Source organism: Gobio gobio (assembly GCF_949357685.1).
Source record: "Gobio gobio genome assembly, chromosome: 12".
Taxonomy (NCBI): Eukaryota; Metazoa; Chordata; class Actinopteri; order Cypriniformes; family Gobionidae; genus Gobio; species Gobio gobio.
The window spans coordinates 24,354,650-24,376,012 of NC_137105.1; the positions used below are offsets into that span (position 1 = coordinate 24,354,650).

At 37.3% G+C, this 21,363-nt stretch overlaps 1 protein-coding gene across 1 annotated transcript; it reads left to right on the top strand.

Annotated features, from left to right (window-relative positions):
* The first annotated feature begins 418 nt into the window (after positions 1-418).
* On the top strand, positions 419-20,156 carry cebpz (CCAAT enhancer binding protein zeta). Its single transcript, XM_079831495.1, has 15 exons — positions 419-648; positions 2,358-3,862; positions 5,258-5,489; positions 5,909-6,074; positions 10,280-10,368; positions 10,448-10,501; positions 11,283-11,385; positions 11,470-11,538; positions 15,966-16,032; positions 16,122-16,228; positions 16,311-16,371; positions 17,428-17,603; positions 18,323-18,390; positions 18,528-18,609; positions 18,793-20,156. The coding sequence occupies exons 1-15, from the start codon at positions 505-507 to the stop codon at positions 18,948-18,950; spliced, it is 3,081 nt and encodes a 1,026-aa protein (XP_079687621.1). The 5' UTR covers positions 419-504; the 3' UTR covers positions 18,951-20,156.
* The last annotated feature ends 1,207 nt before the right edge of the window (positions 20,157-21,363 follow it).

Consider the following 21,363-nt stretch of genomic DNA (forward strand, 5'->3'; position numbering starts at 1 on the left):
TTGTTGAAACGATGAAAATACAACTGAAATGTTATGTCAATGGCTACCGTTAACTGTCTGGTTCCCAACAATCTTTATTCTTTTGTGTTCAACAGAAGAAAGAAATTCACACAGGCAGAGTAAATGATGACATAATTTTGGGGTGAACTGACAGAACTATCCCTTCAAAGCTGCAGATTCACCATATGTAGACCTTAATCTTAAATAGTCAGTCACTTTTTTCAATAAACACAAGAATTCTGTCTTGATTAATGAATGCAGTGTCAGTGGAATTTAGAAATAGATATGATGCAATTCTTGATTCCATCCACACTCTTGCACAGTAGGTGGCAGTAAGCACCTATTCAGCTCGTTTGCAACGGCTAGTAAAACCCAGCGAAGAAACAGCAGCAACAGTCCAGCAGCCCTTGCCGTAGTAGAGGCTTTTATTTTGAGGGACTTTACTTGTAGATCGTGTGCACACGTGTTTCTGTGAGTCCATGCGGAAACGTACATCAGAGCATCATGGAGGAGCACAAGAAGGGCAGAAACAGCGTGGACACGCAAAATGACGAGGAATTTGATGATGGAGACTGCGATCATAACGAGGATGACAATAACGAGGAAGAGTTCATACTGGAGGATGTATTGCGTTTGGGCGGGACAAAGGTGAGCTTTTAGCTTTTAGTTTCCAACACACGTGTCAGAATAAAACACGAGCACACTGAAGGAACAAACTGCGAACACTAGTATGTCTTCTAATATAGATTCCTGAAAAAAAGTCAGAAAAAGAGTTTATTTCCTTTTTCATTTAATATTTCAAAGCTTCGTACTAAAAATGTTTTAAATGACCGATCTAACGTTATATGATAAAAGTAAGGGGGGAAAAAAGAAACTCTACAGGGGGTTAATCGTAAAGTGACATTTCAGGGCTTTTCTGTCACACATTTATAACGTTATGAAAAAAGACTGTACAAGACTAGAGAGAGAATTAGTTTATATTAATGTGTTCATATGAAAAATGTTCATGTTTTATATTTTTCTTATGTATATATATATATATATATATATCATAATCATTTTTGTTTTGTTAGAGAACAGAACTAAGCTACAGAAAACTATAGTTGATGACCGTTTCTGTTCTTTTTCTCTATGATTTTATTTCTTCGAAAAGCCAAAATTACTTGGACAATTTATCAGAATAAAATCACGGTTCCAGTGCTTTTTTTAAAATGCAAATTTAATATATAATCTAATATGGATGTCATTGATAATTCAGTACTGAATTTAAGTCTTGGGTAGGAAAAGAAAGCTATTTTATTCCGATTCTCACCACTTTCTTTTGTAAACTCAATCATTCTTTTACCTTCCAAGATGGAAACACTCTTTAGACGCATGCTCTAACACTACAAAACTGAGGCCAGAAATTATTTGAACAAGATTGATCAATCTAGATATCACAGGAGTGTAGAAGGGCATAAAGTGTCTATAATCAGCGGAACATTAATGCTGCACAGTGCACATTGATCAGTGGTTTAATAACAACCTTAAAATTATACATCTATTTAACAATAAAATCATAAAAATTAAACAATAAAATAATCTGCTTTAAATATTCATGAATAAACCTAAAGGATTTGTAAGATCTAGTAACTACCACAGAGCAGCAGCTAGAAGCATAGATAAGTAAAACTCTCATTCATGCTAAATGTCCGTTCACACCGCCTTCGGCGAGAGCATCTAAATTCGCTCTGGCCGCCCCGCCAACGGCGCTGTAGAAAGATTTGTGGACACGCTGATGTAGATCAAATGCTTGATTTTTTTTTAAACTTTATTTAAAGGGGCCAAAGCAAACAATCATGTTAATCTGCATTTGTGCTGACCGACCACAAGTAGGGTATAACCGTATAAGTTAACCTCATGAAATCACTTAAATGTGAAAGTAAAAAAAACACAGAACCGCATCATAGCTCATTACCATAAAGTTGACCTAATTTCAACTCTCCTCGACGCCCAAATTGTCCAAGATGCGCTGCGCCGCTCTGTGAATGCACAGTAAGATGTGCATTTGTAGATGCGTGTATAGATATACATTGTCTCGTTTAATGATCTACAGCATAATAGAGCGAGCTTTGGTGATAACTAAGCAAATATTTAATTTAGTGCTGTCATTCAAATTTTTTTTTGTAATTAATTGCGATTAGTCGCACCTAACATTCAAATTTGTAATATAAATATATTTTCTAGGGCTGTGCCCAATTCGGCGTTTTTCAGTTATATATTTTTTTTCTCTCAACCCCTAATTTCCCACATGTAATCAAGAATGTGGTGTTATGTTTAATGTTTATCTGGTAAATCATGTTGTTTTATCATCACAGGGAGATTATGTCATGCTGGCCGGCATCAGCGACTCTAAGGAGCTCCTCAATGGTGGAAAGAAAAATGCAATTGATGATCTGGAGAAGGGAGAGCTGGAAGATTTCATAACAAAGCTGGGCATCCGTGCTTATGCAGACCAACAAATCATTAAAGATGGACAGGATGAAACCTCCTCGGAGCCAAGCAAAAAAGAGGGGAAAAAGGCAAAAAGCTCCAAAATGAAAGAGGATTCAAAGCCTGATGTGAAACAATCTGTTAAACCCTCAAAAGAAAAATTAAAACAACCCCCTGTAAAATCTACAAAACTTGGCCCTGCTACTGGAAAGAAAGCCAATCAAAAAAACACAAACTTGTTTGAGTTTTATCCACGACAGACTCTGCTTCTCAAGCCTGGTGGTAAGTGGTTTGATATGGAGTACACATCAGAAAGCACGTCTGTAGCTCAGAGTGAGTCACTGGTTATTCAGTACAAGGCTTTGGCTCAGAAACTTTTTGAGAATGAAAGTGCCCTCTACAAAAGCAAGAAGAACTTCCAGAAAGGTGCTAACTCAGCCTGGATGAAGAGTGTAGTGTCCACAGGAACTCTGACCGATAGGATGGCAGCTATGACTGTATTAATTCAGGATGCTCCAATTCACAGTCTCGAGCACATTGAGAACCTTGTGTCCCTGGTGAAAAAGAAAGGAAGTCGCAGACAAGGGCTTATGGCTTTGGATACCCTTAAGGAGCTGCTGCTTAGTGACCTTCTCCCAAAAAACCGCAAGCTTCGGACTTTCTCCCAACATCCTTTTGAGCAGTTGGAGGAAAAAGCCAGTGGCAACAGGGACGCCCGGGACCGCAGGCTCATCCTCTGGTACTTTGAGCACCAGCTAAAACTTCAGATAACAGATTTTGCCATCTCCCTGGACACATTGGCTCACGATACGGTCCAGACCACCAAAATGCGATCACTTGTCACTGCTTACGAGCTGCTTTGCAACCAGCCAGAGCAGGAGAAAGTTCTTCTTGTGCAGATCGCCAACAAATTGGGGGATCCTGAATACAAAATTGCCTCCAAAGCCTCCCACCTGCTTGAAACAGTGATTCACAAACACCCCAACATGAAGACAGTGGTGTGCTGCGAGGTTGAGCGCCTAATGTTCAGATCCAACATCAGTGCAAAAGCTCAGTACTATGCTGCATGCTTCCTAAACCAAGTGATTCTGAGCCACGAGGAAGCAGACCTTGCTGCTAGACTCATCACCATCTACTTCACGTTTTTCAATGCATGTGTTAAGAAGAAGGATATAGAGTCTAAAATGCTCAGCGCTCTGCTAAGCGGAGTGAACAGAGCGTATCCCTACGCGAAGATTGAGGATGACAATGTGTCAAAGCAGTTGGACACGCTTTTTAAAGTGGTGCACGTCGTCAAATTTAACACTGCTGTCCAAGCCCTTATGCTGCTCTTTCAGGTCATGAACTCCCAGCAGACCATTTCAGATCGCTATTATGTAGCACTCTACAGGTAAACCAATACCCATAATTTTTCTGATGAATGACAAAAAAAGTTAACTGAATGAGTTAGTAGGTGCACTTACTTCAAACCTGTTTTATGTATACCAACATATCAGTAGTTGGTACCAATCCCATTTAAATACTGATACCAAAGGTCAAAAAAAATTGGCTATTGAACATTGATGCCATGAGTGCTCTTGAGAGAGTGTGAGCATTTTTTTGAGAGAATCCACCTGTCGGTCAGTGATTTGTGTGTAAAGAGCATGTTATGCGTTCCAAACAGCATAAAAGATGCCTTTGTAAGATTTGTAAGGGAAAACACTCTTACAGGGGAATGCAAAGTCTCCAAATGGAGCTGGTACTGCAGAAAGACATTACTGATATAAAATGATTCTTATTGTAATATTGACTTGGTGGCTGTACTTTAGACATCCCTTCAAATTCAAAGTTGTAATGTTGCAAAGAAATACAGAACAAAACATTTAAATATACAAATATGAAATTGTTTAAAAGATGATACTGGGAATAGGAAAGAAATATTTGGCCGAAAAACTAAAATTTTATTCACCTTTATGGCTTTTTAACTCCATATATATATATATATATATATATATATGCCTTTTTCATCTGTGACACATGGGGTTAAAATGATGGTGATTTGTAACGGACAACCTCCAAAATGTGCCATCAAATTATTCTATATAAATAGTTTGTTAGTCCGAGTCTGAATTAATCTTGCTTTATTGCAAGAACAATTGCGATTATACCATATAAAAGAGAGAAGGAACTGCACATATTGTCATTGCAGTATATTTTACCTAAAATGAGCAAGATTTGAGAAACACTTTTCCAGTCATTTAGTCTGCATAAACTGTTAGCTCATGTTCATCTGCCTCAATTTTTGAGTGCAACACCCACATCTCAAAATCTAATCAACAACCAACACCTTAACATTTTTTTACTCTCGGATGAACATCACAGTATGAAAAATATGGATTTTACTAATATCGGTTCAGCAGTCTTTTTATTGCCTTTCTTTAAATGCATTATTAAGCAAAATTCAATATCTGTTAAACCTCTCATTTTCAGATATTAATTTATATATTAGTGCATAGACCAACTTCAATACAAGTGTGTATTGAGTATTTTATTTTAAACTTGCAGACAGTTACCCTCTTTTGCTGTTGAATGTGAGCCGCCGCATGTTTAAGTAAAAGAATATGAGATTCATTACTTTTGATAGTTTGCTATGGACACATGGTATTATTTTTGTGCAGGTATTCAAAAGTTATAAAGTCTTGAATTAAATTTAAAAACTCTTCAGAAACTGTTTTATGTGCATGTCATTGGTAAATTGGCACAGAGAGCATTATGGTTCATGTCTCCATTGATTTGCTATCCACAGGAAATTGCTGGACCCAGGATTATTGTCATGCTCAAGAAAGAGTATGTTTCTCAACCTCTTGTATAAGTCTCTAAAAGCTGACATCGTGCTCAGACGGGTGAAGGCATTTGTGAAAAGGTTACTTCAGGTCAGCTGTGAGCAGACCCCTGCCTTTATATGTGGTGCACTATTCCTTGTGTCAGAGGTGATGAAGGACAAGCCAGGCCTCAAGTTACTGCTACAGGAAGAGGGGGTAAGTCTACACATACCCTAACAATCTACAGTGTAGTGTTTCGTCAGTGATTTTATTAATAAATGAGGAGATCCCAACCTCTCATGTATGACCTGCTCTTACCACTGGAGAAAGTATGACGATCAACTCGAATACATGTGTGCCTTGTAGAACAATCACATTATAGCTTTGGTGTCGTTGAATCACTTTTAGAATTGTACTACAGTCAATCACTTTGTGGATAGCATAAAAATTAACCCATCACAAAGCCTGTAACCAATGAAAATATGTTGAAGATTGGTGGACAGTTGTTTAAGTGATGAGCTGTTTCCTCACAAAAACCATCAGTGTTAATTCTTATTTGCTCATTTTGGAGGGTTCCCCCAGGGGTCAGGCTCTGGTTTAGTTTCTTGCTGCTTCTAAAAAAGGTCTTTCTGCAGGATAATGATGAGGATGAGGTGTATCAGGATCTCGAAGAGGATATCGATGATGATGACATTGCTGAGGTGTCTCCTGTGGATCCTGACAAGGATGACCAAAAACACAGCGTGAAACAATGCCAGACGAAGCCCACTGCCTCATGGGTACATCATCAAAATTTGGAAGGTGAGCCTTGCAACACTCTATGGACACTGAAGCTTGAGTTGCCATTGGCTAGTAAATGTATTTTACTCGCCAGACTTTTTACATGGAATGCAAGAACGATGCAAATGAAGAAAAAAAATCGATGTTAACTGAGTAAACTGTCTGTAATAAAATAAGAACAAGTAATCAAACTACAAAGCAATGGTCCAAATAAACACAATAGAACAAAGATACAAATTTAATAAACTTCAGGTTTTTCAAGTAGATCTAACAAAAGTTAGACACAGATTAGGTACAGTCATTTAAAAAAAGTAATACAATATAAAATAACACTGCTTAGTCTTCACTGTATAAATTAAATAGATCAATCCTTATTAACCCCTAGGAGTCTGAGCTGTTTTGGGGCCCTTTAGAAGTTTTGACATGCTCTGACATTTGTGTTTTTTTTCAGTTGCTTATAAACATATTAATGGCAAAAGTGTAATTACACTGTATTCAGCACAAACTGGGCTAACATAATATGTGAGCAACATGTATGTACATGCTTGTATTTTTGAGAGGGGTCAAAATGAAGTGAGTTTTTGCTTAGTTAGTTAGTTAACTTTATTGTCCCCAAGGGGAAATTCTGCTTGGGCACAGTGCAGAGTTGCTTCATAAAGGTAGACCAGATAACTTAAAATAATCTATATTCTCTGCCACAACAATTTATGCTTTATTAAACTATAATTCATGATTTATTACACCAATTTATTAAAACACAACAATTAGCTAATGAGATTAAAACCATGTTTTTACTCCAAACTGACTTTATATCACAAGTCAAATGTTTTAAATAACCTTATGTGATTTCACTTGGCTTTGGATCAAAAAATCAGACAGAAAATATATTTTACAATATTCTGCATAATTATAAAAGCTCGAGTAGCATTGCATTATAAATATAATCTATTATGAAAACACCCAACATGGTATAAATAAAACAGATAAGCCATATATTGTCGCGATTGTGTGTTTATTATCTTCAAACCTGTCTGCCTGCATGTTAGAGCGATTTCTGGAAGCTGTTTATGTCAATGTCACATGGTATCTTCTTCATGTGTGCTATATATGGACTACATGAGCACGGAGCGGCTGCCAGTATGAAGAGTTTTTTTATGAATGAGAGCAGCTGTTTTTTCATATTACAATCTTTAGAAGGTACCGACGGTTTTCATATTCATAACTCCTGACACATATTAACAAATTACTAGGGGTGTAACGATTCGTTTTAACAACGATTCGATTCGTATCACGATTTGAGGTTGTCGATACGATTCAAGGACGATATTGGTTCATTTAGAACGATACGATCCGAAACGATTCAGTGACCTGAAATCGATTCAGTAACTTTTTTGCCAAAAATTGTGTGACTGAAATAAATATCTGGATACTGGTCAGTGCAGGTGAAGTTTCCTAGATTCCTGTTGTTTCTTGTAAGGGAATCAGGTATCAATTAATTATGGATATAAACAAACAAGTAAACAACAATTAATGGCAAATGCATTCAAATTTTATTTGAATAAAGTGCAACCAACAGTTTAGGTTGAATTAACAGGAAGTTAACCTTTTCTGCTCTCATTTTCAATATTCAATACATTTTCAATAAAAGCACAGTAAGTGCAACCAACATTTCAACAGTAGGTTAACCTGCTACTTCTGCTTTTGTTATCCAACATAATAATATTACAATATTAATATCAAAAATAAAGTGCAACTAACTTCTCTTCAGGTTTAATTAATAGTAGGTGTACCTGTTACTTTTGCTGTTGTTTTTCAACATTAAAATAATACAAATACAATATTAATATCAAAAATAAAGTGCAACCAACATTTCTTCAGTTTGAATAAACTGGCTGAACCTGCTACTACTCTCAGTTTAATAAACAAACAATATTTAACAAAAGATAAAATGTAACCAACTACTCTTCAATGACTCTACATATTTCTTTTTCAAAAATATCAACATGATCTGACCGCGGAACACTTCTCTGTGCGTTCACTATGTCTCCAGCAGTACTAAAAACTCGCTCTGCTGGCACACTGGTGCCAGGAATGCACAGGTAACATTTAGCAAGGGTTGAAAGTACAGGTAACGCGTTACTAACTTGGCTCTTTCTCCTGGTGGCTTGATAATTTCTCGCTGGTTGGCTTCTCCTCTGCCATACGCCATGCTGTTTTGTTTTCTTAGCGCTGCTGCTGGTGCGTGCGTTGCGATGATGTCACAGATAGGCAGACTGAATCGAGTAACGTTTAACGCCTTTATCATTAAAAGTGCTAAGAAAAAACATCCATTTAAAGTCTGACGTGCTTAAATCCAATGCGTTATTTCCTATGATCGATACAATCGATTGATTACCTTTTAAAACGATGTTAGATCGATATATGTCGTCCGGAAGGCCAACTTGCCGAGCACAGATCGATGTAGTTAGATCGTAGGAAAATAAATCGATACATCGATGTAGTAGATGAATCGTTACACCCCTACAAATTACGGTCACTATATGTCTTTGAGAATAAAAAAGAGGTCAAAAATGGAAGCTTGAGTCTTAGATCTTTTAAATGATGTATAGTTTGTGAAGGTAATTACTTACATCTGACAGTAATTTTGAGCTAATTTAAACAAAGAAAGCTTCAGTGCGCCCTCGTGCACAATGTTTGTTTGAGTTGATGTGTGTGTGGGCGTCGCCTCAGTATTTGAATCTCAATAGAGCGCGTGCTTCGTGGCCGTGGGCGCATTAGTGTATAATGAGCCGCTCAGGAACGACTAACATCGCTCTGCTTTCAAACGGATTACATAAACACAGAATATTTGTTTTTGATTTGGGTTACAGTGTTTAAAACCTGACATTTCAGCGTTTCTTTAGACATGTCTCATGTTTGTAAGACAAGTATTCACTAAGCTAGAGGTCATTTTCTGAAGACTATCTGAATGAACGTCTTTGACAGAGAGGCTGCAGATCGCGCATCATGTTTGATTTCTTTATTTTGCAAAAAGCACTACAATTTGTAGTGAATGTACTAAAAACAAAACAAAAATAGAAACTTAACAGATTATAATGATGTATAACACTTGCCTGAATGATAAAAAACGACAGTTATTTGAGTCTCTTTGGCACTGATAAGAAAAAAAGCAAGCCAATCTCGCCGGTGTGACCGCTGACTCGAGAGGGTTAAAGTTACAAAAGTTATTCAAAGCAGTGAGTGATTAATTTTTTTTGCAGCGAGTCTTTCATTGTTTGATTCATATTCAATATATTAATATACACAGCAGCAGAAAATTAGGTTGCTGTCGCTTTAAGACCAAATGCACAGGTCCAATATACTGATACACGTGTTTTCCTTCTCAACTGTTTACGTTCACTTGACATGACTGACTTCTAATCACTAGTATACTCACAAAGGTGGGCATTTTGGCAATTTGTATGAAATTGTCCATTCAAGTGCAAGACATGAAAGAGAACTCAAAATCGCATGCAAAGGATATTTTTTCATGACAATACAGACAAAGCGACAGAGGGCACTCTCACCCAAGTGACCGTGTTTAAAGCTCAGCAGTTAATGAAATGTGCTTTTTTTTACCTTTAACTCAATCACAGGTGAGTGAAATCGTACAATTTACTAGCCATTAGCTAATTAAAGACATTTTCTTTTTTTGTGTAAACATTTTCTTTTTTAACCTAGTGTTTATACTCGCATTGTTGAGGGTTAATCACAATAATTACTTTATTGTCTTGTCGTACAATATATGAACGTGACACAATATTTGACCATTGTGTTTGCATGCGTGTTTGTTCACACAAGATTGAATGTCACCAACGTTTTAGCCTGTCCTGTCTGTGCTGTCGGAGACAGGGACCCCACATCTTTTAATAGATATTTGGTAACTCTTTAGTTTACGGTGTCCTTGTTACACTCAATATGTACTTAGTATATTAATAACAGTAAATATAGTATGCTTTATTTATAAAGTGTGTATTCTCTATGGGAAGAAAATGCTTTATTATAATAATTTCTTTCTGCTGTAAGATCTGCGATAGCAGTTGTGCACAAAGCCGCAGGATTCTTGTGAACAAGCTTGGCACACCTGCCGTGTCTCTCCCATTAAAAATGAATTTCGTAAATTTGCCTCCACATGCCATTTGTTCTTTTGAGCCTTTTTATTTATTGAAAACCCCTCTTGTCTTCAGGTGGTATAAATAAGGTGTTGTATGACCCCATGAACAGAAACCCTTTGTACTGCGGGGCTGATCACACGGCCCTCTGGGAACTGCAGAAGGTACCAAGACTAATACCGTCTTTCCAATTGTCTCATTATTACTGTGATTTGTGCTCTGATGTCATGCTCTCTCTTTCAGCTCTCTCTTCATTTCCATCCCTCCGTGGCTCTTTTTGCTAAGACTTTATTGCAGGTAACAATTTTCTCTTGTTTGAAGTCGCCCTGAGATTAAAATGCTCCCTATTCCCTGTCTTGGTACACACTCCTGTTCTTATTGTGAATGTTTTACCAGCACATGGGAAAAAAAGTTTGTCTTTTGTAATCTTTCATCAAAATGTAGTAACATGCTCCACCTCGCTGCATCCGGTCTAGACCGCATCACTGATTTTAATGGGTTCTGTTGTCTGTCGCGTTACTCATGTCCAATGTAGACACGGTGATAGATGCCAACAAACATCTTTTCATTTTAAGAGTGTACAGAGATAAGAGGGCCTGTTTCAGATTTTTCTCTGCTATTCACTGTCTTTTGGCAAAATAGTTTGTTTGTGAGTGCCACCAAGTCCATAGTGTTGTTGCAGCAGCGGCTCCAGGCACATGACCAAAAGTGTGAATTTTATTGGTTGGCCAGTTTTTTTGCAGTGTGACAGTTACGAGATTAAAACCCCTCTTCATAAATTTTTTTTTTTTACATTTACTGCATGCAAATGTTCTGAACAGTTAGTTAAGTTAAAATGTTTATCATACAGAACATTTGTCTTGTTGTATACGGGCCTTAGAGGCCATTCGTACAGAACTTGTTTTTTCCATTCAACTGCGCTACTTTTACATTGCATGTTACATGCATGTAGTTTTTAAAATATAAGTACATTGTAAAAAACATGTACCGGTATGTTCACAATATATGCACTGAATCAAATGAATAATTTAAACGTTAGTGTATAGTAGTTGAAGACATCATTAATTTGCCCCCCCAGGGAGAGTTCATTCTGTACACAGGGGATCCGCTTCAGGACTTCACACTTATCCGATTCTTAGATCGCTTTGTATTTAGGAATCCAAAGCAAATGAAGGGAAAACGTAAGCCAACTCTACAAAATTACAATTTAAACTCTTAAACTGGTGACTTTATTCTTTTTGCTAAATCTATTCTATGTATTCTAGAAAACACAGATGCTACACTGATGCAGCCCAAATACAGGAGGATGCTCAGCAATATTAAGTCATTACCTGGTGAGTCCTGCATTGTTGTGGTTGACAGGTTAGTAAATTAGCTTTTTTTCCCTGCTAATGGAACTATGAACATTGGATAACTTTCCTGAGGTTTCCTGCGCAACAAATATTGTTGTGGACAATGATTGAAGTAAAAAAGGTTGAGATTGGGCAATTCAACTAGCCGCCTACTAGTTGAGATCCATTGTTCATACTTTCCAAGCATGGATGACTTCCATCTGCGTGTGAGCAATGTTTAGCAAGACATAACATTTGTAACTACTCTGCTACATATGTTAATAAATTAAATTAGATCAATAGGGAATTAAATGTATTTATATCAATTTATTCATAATTAATCATAACATTTATGATCAAATTATAAATATCCAAATCACCCAAAGGGGAAATACCTAACCTATGTATTTGTACAATATATATATAGAAAATTAGTGTGTGTGTGTGTGTGTGTGTGTATTGGCTAGATCAGTTCAGAATAACCTTTTAAATAATTAATTTCTAATTGACTGATCCGTTCGCCCGATTCTCAAGTTTATTCTTTCTATCAGAAAAATTATTATTCTGGTCATGAAGAATAACTTCTATTAGAGCAGGATGATATTTTGTGGCCCCCTTCTTGACATCAAAGTTTAGTGTTAGTGCGGCCCGCGCGTTGCTCTGAAAAGCACCTTTTCGCTGAATCGTTGCGTGTGCAGTGCTTGCCACGCTTGCTGCCTCCTTTGTTTGTGTGTGTGTGTGTGAGAGAGAGCGATTTGGCTCGCCCCTCCCTCGTGCAGTATAATTGGTTGACACCGCGTGATTGACAGGAACAGACGAACGAAGCTGATCAGACAGTTGAAACGAATGTGGTCTAACAGCGCTCGTCAATGTCAAAATTATTGAGATGGCCAATCAAATCAAAGTATGTAGGGTTAACGTTCTCTTTTGGCTCGTGCACACTACACAGTCTTCACACACAGACGAACGCGTCAATCTATCGCTTAATGCCGTTGCTGAGAGAGAGACTATTCACAAAACAAAATGCAAATGTGTCCATTGTCTTGTTATACAATCATTGATGAACATCTTTGATTTTAATGAAGAAAAACTATATGAGAGCAGATTAGAATCCGGAACCTTTGACACGGTTGACAAAAATTCTATCACCAGACCACTAGGGAATCCGTAAGTAAATCGCGGATCTATGTATGTATTCACTCACTCATGCAAAGAATATCGGGACTAATAATATATTTGAGGCAAATTAATGCAACAATTGTTTACAAATAGTCCCAAAAAGATTATTTTCCAACTAGAATTAGACCTAGAATTTCGCTCACTGTTCTGTTTGACCTGGTTACGGCCTTGCTGTGAATTAGTCTATTATTTAAAATAAAATTAAAATCATTAATTATTTTATATTACATGATTTAATTTCTATAGGCTATATTTAGTTCAAATTCAGAGGAACAGTTCTTGTTCAGAAGAAACATTCATGTTGAATAACTGTTAATAATAAAGATTGAGAAGATTGGATCAGTTGTGCTACTTTTTTTTTGAATACTTGAAACACTTTTTGTGTGTAATGCTTGTTGCGGCCCAGCCTGAACCAGAGTCTACTTCCAGCGGCCCCCAGGTAAAATGAGTTTGAGACCCCTGTATTAGAGTATTAATTAAAGTACTCAACGATACTATATAAAAGCATGTAGCAAAATCTGAACATTAAAGTGACTAGGGTTTGTAAGTGGCAACAATGACAATCCAACGTGGATATAATGGTTTTAATAGATGATACTACGAATACATAAGACTAAACAAAGAATACATGTATACAGAATAACAAAAAGTAAAGAAAGAAAGATCAAGGAATAGCAAATTCACAAACCGTTAACCTTGAGAGCCAGCAACGAATAAAATCACCTTAAACAGGGGCACATATCTTAAACACATATACAGATTGATAAATGGATACTTGCATTGGGTTTGGTGCTGAGTGAAGCAAGATTTGTGTGTTGTTGAGTTTCTCAGAGCGTTTGTGAGCTGTAGCTTTCTCTTGGTTCTTCCGGAGGTCATGTTGTCGATCTGCGTTAAGTTTGAAGGTGGTTGGCTTGAAAGCGAAGTTTTGTCAGAAAGGGAGGAAAGAAAGTTTGTCTTGTCGGAAGTTGTGAATCGCCTGAGCACTGAGATGTGCTGCCTGGCCGCCTGGCCAGTGAAGCGTACCGAACTTCAAAAGAACCAACCAACTCTTGAGAGAGACGTGTGCTTTGTCTTTTTGAAGACTTGTCTACACCTCTCTTTAGCCCCTTTTCCACCGAAATTACCCGGAACCATTTGTAACAGGAACTTTTTTCCCCCCAGACCTGCTACTGTCTGTGTGTCCACTGCGGTCTAAAGTACCATGAAGATAAGGCAAATTAAGGCAACAATAACAAGTATGGAAGAGATTCCAACAGCACTGCTTTTGCTGGTTATGTATTGGTTTACTAAAGAGGTCATTAACAAAACGGCGGAAAATAGACAAGCACTGATACTAAAGCGTATTCTGAAAGCTCGTAGAGCTAGATTTAAAATAAGTAGGGCTGGGCAATTTAACGCGGGCAATTAATTTGTTCAGCTTAACGCGTTAAAAATATTTAACGCAAATAACGCAGCGTCCGTTTTTATATCCATTTTTGCTAGGGGTGCACCGAAATTTCGGCTGCCGGAAATGTTAGGCCGAAAATGGCATTATCGGTTTCGGGCCGAAATAAAAAAAACAGCCGAAAACGTAAACCGAAAATGAATGTCACCCGCCCCTCCCATCCGTGTTTACACTTTCGCCTGGCTCCGCAGCGCGAGCCTCCGCTGACTGCGCGCACTCCTCCCCAAACAGACGAGGCGTTTATACTCAACGTGCTCGCTGTTGTGCTATTAAGTTTCACTCACGGTCGAGCTGTTATGACGCGACGCGTCTGCCTATCAAAGATTAAGCATGTCAGCGGTATGAGAACAAATAGAGACGTATCCAGCTGAACTACCCATTGCCAGAAGCGACAATCCCCTTGACTACTGGCGCGCGAACGAAGGCCGCTTTCCATTGCTTGCGCGGATTGCACGCAGGTTATTTATCTGCCCCAAGCACCAGCACAAACAGTGCACAGACAGACTATTCAGTGCAGCATCTCATGTTCTTAATGAGAACCATTCTGTGATTTTTCTGTGCAGTTATTCAGATTATTGTAGATCTTTTTTTGCAAAACTGTTAAAAAACTTTTGTATTTGATGGAACATAAAACTTGAAGAATAATATTATTTGGTATTATTATTTATATTTACTGTAAAAAAAATATTTTAGGTTTTGTTGTGTAACTTAAAGGGTTAGTTCACCCAAAAATAAAATTTCTTCCATTAATGACTCACCCCAATGTTGTTCCACACCCGTAAGACCTCCGTTCATCCTCGGAACACAGTTTAAGATATTTTAGATTTAGTCCGAGGGCTTTCAGTCCTTTGAATGTAAGTGTAAGCACACTTTGCTGTCCACGTCCAGAAAGGTAATGAAAACATCATCAAAGTAGTCCATATGTGACATAATTTGGTTAGTTAGACTCTTTTGAAGCGTCAACAATACATTTTGGTCCAAAAATAACAAAAACTAAGACTTTATTAAGCATTGTCTTCTCTTCCGGTTTAGTTTGAATCCGCGTTCACGCACCACAGTGACGCTGCTGACGTAAGGCGCTGTGACGTGTTATCTGGTGCGATAGCAGGGGTGCGATAGCAGATACCAGATAACACGTCACAACGTCTTACGTCAGCAAAGCGTCACTGTGACGTGTGAACGCGGATTTCTTTCTTTCTTTCTGTGGCGCTTAAAATATTTTAAAAAAATGCGATTAATTAGTTGTTTTTTTTTAATCGATTCTCTGCACTAAAAATAAGACAACGTAGGTTATTATCAGCTATTACGGACATTGACCGTGAGATGGCTGGGACGAACGCGCGCCATCGGACAGAAAGAGCAAGACTGATATTTACTGAATGCAGAACGAACCTTGCAAAAGACTTTTAAAAATGCCGGTTGAAATAAAATGCTGCGTGAGTTCAACCAATCAGCATGTTCAGCGCCCAAGTCCCAGACCCAAAAGTTCCTGAACTTTGAAAAAGTACTACCTCGCGAGCAGGGCCTTTCGGAGGGGGAAATATTTACCCGTAACTTCATTTAGACCCTGGTTCCTGCGGTCAAAACACACTGAGTACCACCCCAAATTTCCTAGTTCCTGGGGAAAGTTCCTGCGGTGGAAATGCAGCTTTTGAGTAACTTGACCAATCCAGAGTGTGCATTTTGATCTGGAGAAAGTTCCCTTTCACATACTGTGCACTGTTGGTTAAGACAAAGAGAGAGGAACATTTAGATATCAATGTCATGAACACAAAAAAAAAATTTTTTACCATTTCTTTTTGTGCAGTTAACTGTGATGAATATCTGGCCAAAGAGGAGAGTCAGATACCTGTGGACGAGGTGTTCTTCTACAGGTTAGTGGAAGCTTCAAGCAAATACAAATGACTCTTGTCATTTATGAGTGCATGAAAGTAATGTACATTTGCTTTTATGTGTCACTCAGATACTTTAAGAAGCGCGATGCAGAGAAACGTTGGAAAAGGCCGAACAGAAACGAAGACAATGAGAGTGTGGAGGACGTTGATGATGATGAATTTGATCAGGTTCTAGGTAGGCCCTGAAACCAAAACCATCTAGCATTATACTTTTGAATTTCCTGTTGTGAGTAACCTGCCCAAAATTGTGTCCTCAGATGCTTATGAAGGAGACAGCTTTTTCACTGAGTTCAAGGATGATGATTTGGACTTTGCAAGGTATGTTCTGTTCACATTGTTACACATACAATTTACCTTATGTTGAAAATGTGGTGTGGTGTAAAGCACCCTTTTTTGTGTCCTAGTTGGGAAAGAGCTAGATTGTGAGGAAATAAAAAAAGGCTTTTAAAATTTTCCTTTCAATGCAATAATAATAATAAAAAATCGACCACAAATTTTGACCACTACCCTTGACCATTTAGGGTCTCTGAGTCAAGCTCTCTAGCACCGCCATCATTTCCTATGATGGCGGTGCTAATTACATTTTCTTTTGCTTGTAACTTTTGAACCATCTTGACTAGAAACAGAATTCTTTGCAGCCTGAGCTCATGGGAAGAAATTTGAAATGGCAAAGATGCATGCAAAAATGTATTGTGTAAAGCCGGGGCGTCCGTTTTTTTCTCTCAGGAGAATTCACGTGGAAAACGGTGTTGCTCATATGGCCGCAGTATAGCGAATTAGCTCAAAATAGATATGCAAGCGTTCTCAGTTATACAGAACACATTTAAGAATCTGCTACTTATACTTGAGCCACACTGAAATAAAAATCTGTGCTGCTACTGTTTGAGAGATAAATTATGCTGTAGCCTTATACAGGTGATGCGTGTCCAGGAACAGGGTTGGGAAAGACTGATGTAACTCATCTGACCTTTGTGGGTTTGTTCATAGTCTGCTTAAGAGTAATTTGTTAATACTTTTACACTTAAGTTTCCTTACAGAGACGAGGAGAATATCGCCTCATTGTATTCATTTTGTGTAAATGCTTATTGCATTCATAGTGGTCCTTTAAATAAAAGGAAGTTGTTTGGAAAGTAATTTGTGCAAAGTGAAGAGTTAGTATGATTATTGGATTAGTTGGAAAGGTGCATGACATTCTAGGGTAGTCTATCCATGGAAGGTTGCTTATACATTGCACAATTATTTTTGCATTCCACTCAAGTAGAACCTGCTTACAAAGCTATAGTAATGTTTTGTTGTGTTAGTAAATAGTCTTTTTTTGTATTATTATCTTAATCTTTATTCAGTAATGTTAATAGCAGTTAATCTTTGTTGCAGCAATGTGATGTCAAAGTCCAAGAAAGGTGGAGATCAAGAAGATTCTGTTTCTGACTCTGACGATGACCTTGATGATGAGGAGGTCTCTCTGGGCAGTATGGAAGATTTTGAAGATGAGTGTGAGGATGAAGGTGGAGAGTTCATGCAAACAGAAGATGATGATGATGATGAAGCAGGTGTGTCAAAACATAGCAGTTTTCATTATCATGAAAATAAGTATAAATTTACATGGAAAATCTAAGAAAGAAAAAAGGTAATTAATCAGAGCTTACCAAAACAGTCATCCAGCTGATACAAAGAATCGCTTTTTTGGTAAATATCACACAACCCTGATGAAACCATTCTTTATTTTATCCATTGGGTATGATAACTGGTCATAGCATGGTCAAGCATAATAATTGATTCTGGACCAAATTATTGAATTCTAATGCATTACCAATTTGAGATACTAACATATTTAACCAGGTTAAAACTGAGATGAGCTGGCTAAGAGATGATGATTATTATATTTGGAAAAATAAATCAATCAAAGGGAAAACGGAATACATGATTCCAATGAGTTTTTGAAATTGGGAGGGTGGGGGTCTGCTAGGAGTCATTGGCAGGGAAATCAGAGTCATGCCCCAAAAAAATCAAAGCAGAAGATTTCCTAGATTCACTGCTTAAAGCAGCACTGTTCTTTTACACATAAGCAGCTACAGTGTTTTAAGTGTTTCGGAGCAGTACATTTGAAGTAGATTCCACTTTACACAAACTGTATTACATTATATACAAAAATTGGCTTGATACATTTTTTCATTGTTCACATTTTTTTCATATTCTGAGTGTTTTTGTGAGATTCACCCTTGTTTTTTTTTTCTAATAAACTTAACCCCCCCCCCCCTTCATCCTAAAGGTGCTCCACCTGAAAAGAAAAAGAAAAGAAAAATGGAGGACCAAGCAGTGTTTGCATCAGCTGAAGAGGTACATGGTTTAACCTTTAATAACGTTTACATTTGTAAATAATTGTTTGTGAATTCGATGTGCACCTATATCAAAAGAAAGGAGATTAAGCACATTTCTAATGCAGCTGAATTAACAGAAAATGTCTTTCTAAACAGTTTGGGTGTTTGCTGGAAGAAAACGCAGGCTTGAAGTTTGAAAACAGTGGTATGAATGCATTGGCCAATACGGACAAAGCTGGTGAGTGCTGATAATAGATTTGTTTGTTTTCTAGTGGAAAAATGTTTATACACCATAAAAGAGTATTATTATTATTATGCTTTATCATTCCTAAATAAACTGTCTTTGAGTGATATCTACTGAAAGACTTGCTGCTTTTGTGGAATGAAATCTTTCCTGAATTCCCTGTCTCTCTTTTATCAGATGTTAAGCAGCTGAGGTGGGAAACTCAACGGAATGACTGGATCTGTGGGAGAGATGACAAAACTCTCAGGCGGAAAAAGGCCACGCTCAACAATAGAAAGTTTGGAATAACCAAAAAGCATCAGGGTGTCAACAGGAAGAAGTTAACCAGAAAGTAGAATAAAAACTCTTCAATTTCTTCTCCAGCTTGGTGGACCAGATCTCCTGGGCTGCTTCATGGATGTCATAGATCCCAGCCCGCTGACTGTACCTGTAATATACAGGAGAAGGAGGAATGCTATGCTATGTTTCTATAATATTGGAGCTGTAGAGTTGTAAAGTGGTTCAGTCAATATTGCCTGTTTTCACTCATGTTGTATCAAATCCAAGGTTTATACATTCTTTGGAAGATTCTTGATTCTGTAATTCTTTAAAGTTGTGAAATTTTTAATATCATCTGTGAAAATGCTTGTTTTTTGTTTGTTTTTTACAATAAATAACTAACCTGGAGACAAAATAAAAATCTTTTTTTCCAGTACAAATATCCTTAAAGATGTTCTCTAAGAAATAAAGACAAAATTAACAGCAGTTAGTTAGTTTACACTTAAAACAAAAACATGTCAATTTAGGTTGATTTTTCTGAGCCCAGTGGCAAATATTTGGTCTTTTTGTAATCATAAATTTGTAAAAATGTATTTGCTTCTCAAGTAAATGCATCTGGATTTAAGAACCTTTTGATATTTGCATTGGAAAACAAGACAAAAATTCTGTACACCGAGAAAATTGCTTTTTTGCAGAAGGATGAGATGGTACAGTAAGAGTAATGTCCATATTCTAGTGGTTGGGAAGCTTTTTTTTTGTAAAAATAAGTATAGTTGTATTTTTAAACTTGTTTTATAATTGTTTATAACTTGTTCTTAGATATTTACATTTAGAGAACATTGACAAATTGTGTTCCCTTCACTTTATGCCTTGCATGTGTGGACATTTGGAGAGAAAGTCATGTCCCCTTGACTTTATTTATATAACTTTGTATTATATATTTTATATAATACAGATTGTTTCAAATCAGCTTTGCAGTAATAAACAGAAATATTCAACTAGTTCTGCTGTAAAGTAGCTCTACAGAAGACCGTTGTTATTGAGCTTGAGTCAGTTCCATGTTGATTCAATGTATTTTAATACTTGTGCTGGTGTTGCAAAATTCAGCAATTGAGAAACCAAGTTGATTCAGCTGTAAAGCAGTTTGCAGAACTCATCCTCCAGCTCAATATGGGTTCAGTTCAAGTTTTGTTCTGCATGGAGCAGAGGAGCCCCCTTTTCCCAACATAGCAACAATCCAGTAAATGTCGAATAAAAATTAAAAACCGTGAAGAAACTCTTTGAAGTCAGTGTCAACACCATCACTGAAACGATCTTCCATTCAGAATCAAGGAGGGGTGTTCGATTTCAGGTTTTTCCAGAGTCGAGTCCGACTCCCATAGTAGGAGTTGATGGTATCGACTCCATTTACTTTGTTCAAAACACCGTCAGGAATAGAGTACAAGATTGCAATTGTTATTAGACACTAAATGTAGGCTACTTTTTTTTTTTTTTTGACCAAAAAAAACAAACATTCCCTTTGTTAAAGGTACAGTTTACCCAAAAGTGAAAAATTTGCCCATGAATTACTCACCCTTAAGTCATCCTAGGTGTATATGACATTCTTCTTTCATATGAATACAATCGGAATTATTAAAAAAATGTCCTCGCTCTTCTAAGCTTTATAATGCTAGCGAATGGCTGTTTCTGTTTTGAAGTCCATAAAAGTGCATATATCCATCATAAAACTGCTCCACACAGCTCCGGGGGGTTAATAAAAGCCTTTTATATTTAAAACTTTACAAACTGTAATCTCTAACTTCCGCTAAATGTCGTACACGCATTCACGAGAGACTGGCGTTCCAACGTATGATTTTTTTTTAGGTGAGAATATGCTAGTTCTCGCGAGAATCAAGTTTTGTTTTGGTCCATCCTCTGCGCTTTTGTGTTTGTCACCGGATCAGCAAAACAAAACTTGGTTCTCGCAAGAACAAGCATATTCTCACCTGAAAGTCATACGCTGGAACGCCAGTCTCTCATGAACACGCGTAGGACAGTTAGCGGAAGTTAGATATTACAGTTTGTAAAGTTTTAAATATAAAAGGCCTCAATAGGGTATTCATTAATATATATTATCAATAAAATACACAGCTGGCAAAGAGGTATGTATAATTATGAAGTTATGTTCTGCGCCAGCTCCAGCTATCTTTAATACAGTACGTCAGTGTCCAAATTCCTTTCTTCATTACATTCACTCTTTGCTGATTCGTGCCCTAAACTGCCATGCACTATAGGGATTAGAGAATGAGTTGACAAGTTTTCAGACACAGCAACAGTCAACAATCTTCTAGCCTATTAATAAGGATGCTGTATATCAGAGCTATTAAATGATGTATCTGGAAAGCCATGAGCCACAGATATTAGTTCCTGATTAAACAGAAAAGGATTTGGAACGTGTGGTGTTCTCACCATTTCACAGAACACCCCAGCAAACACGCAAGTGTGGGCTCA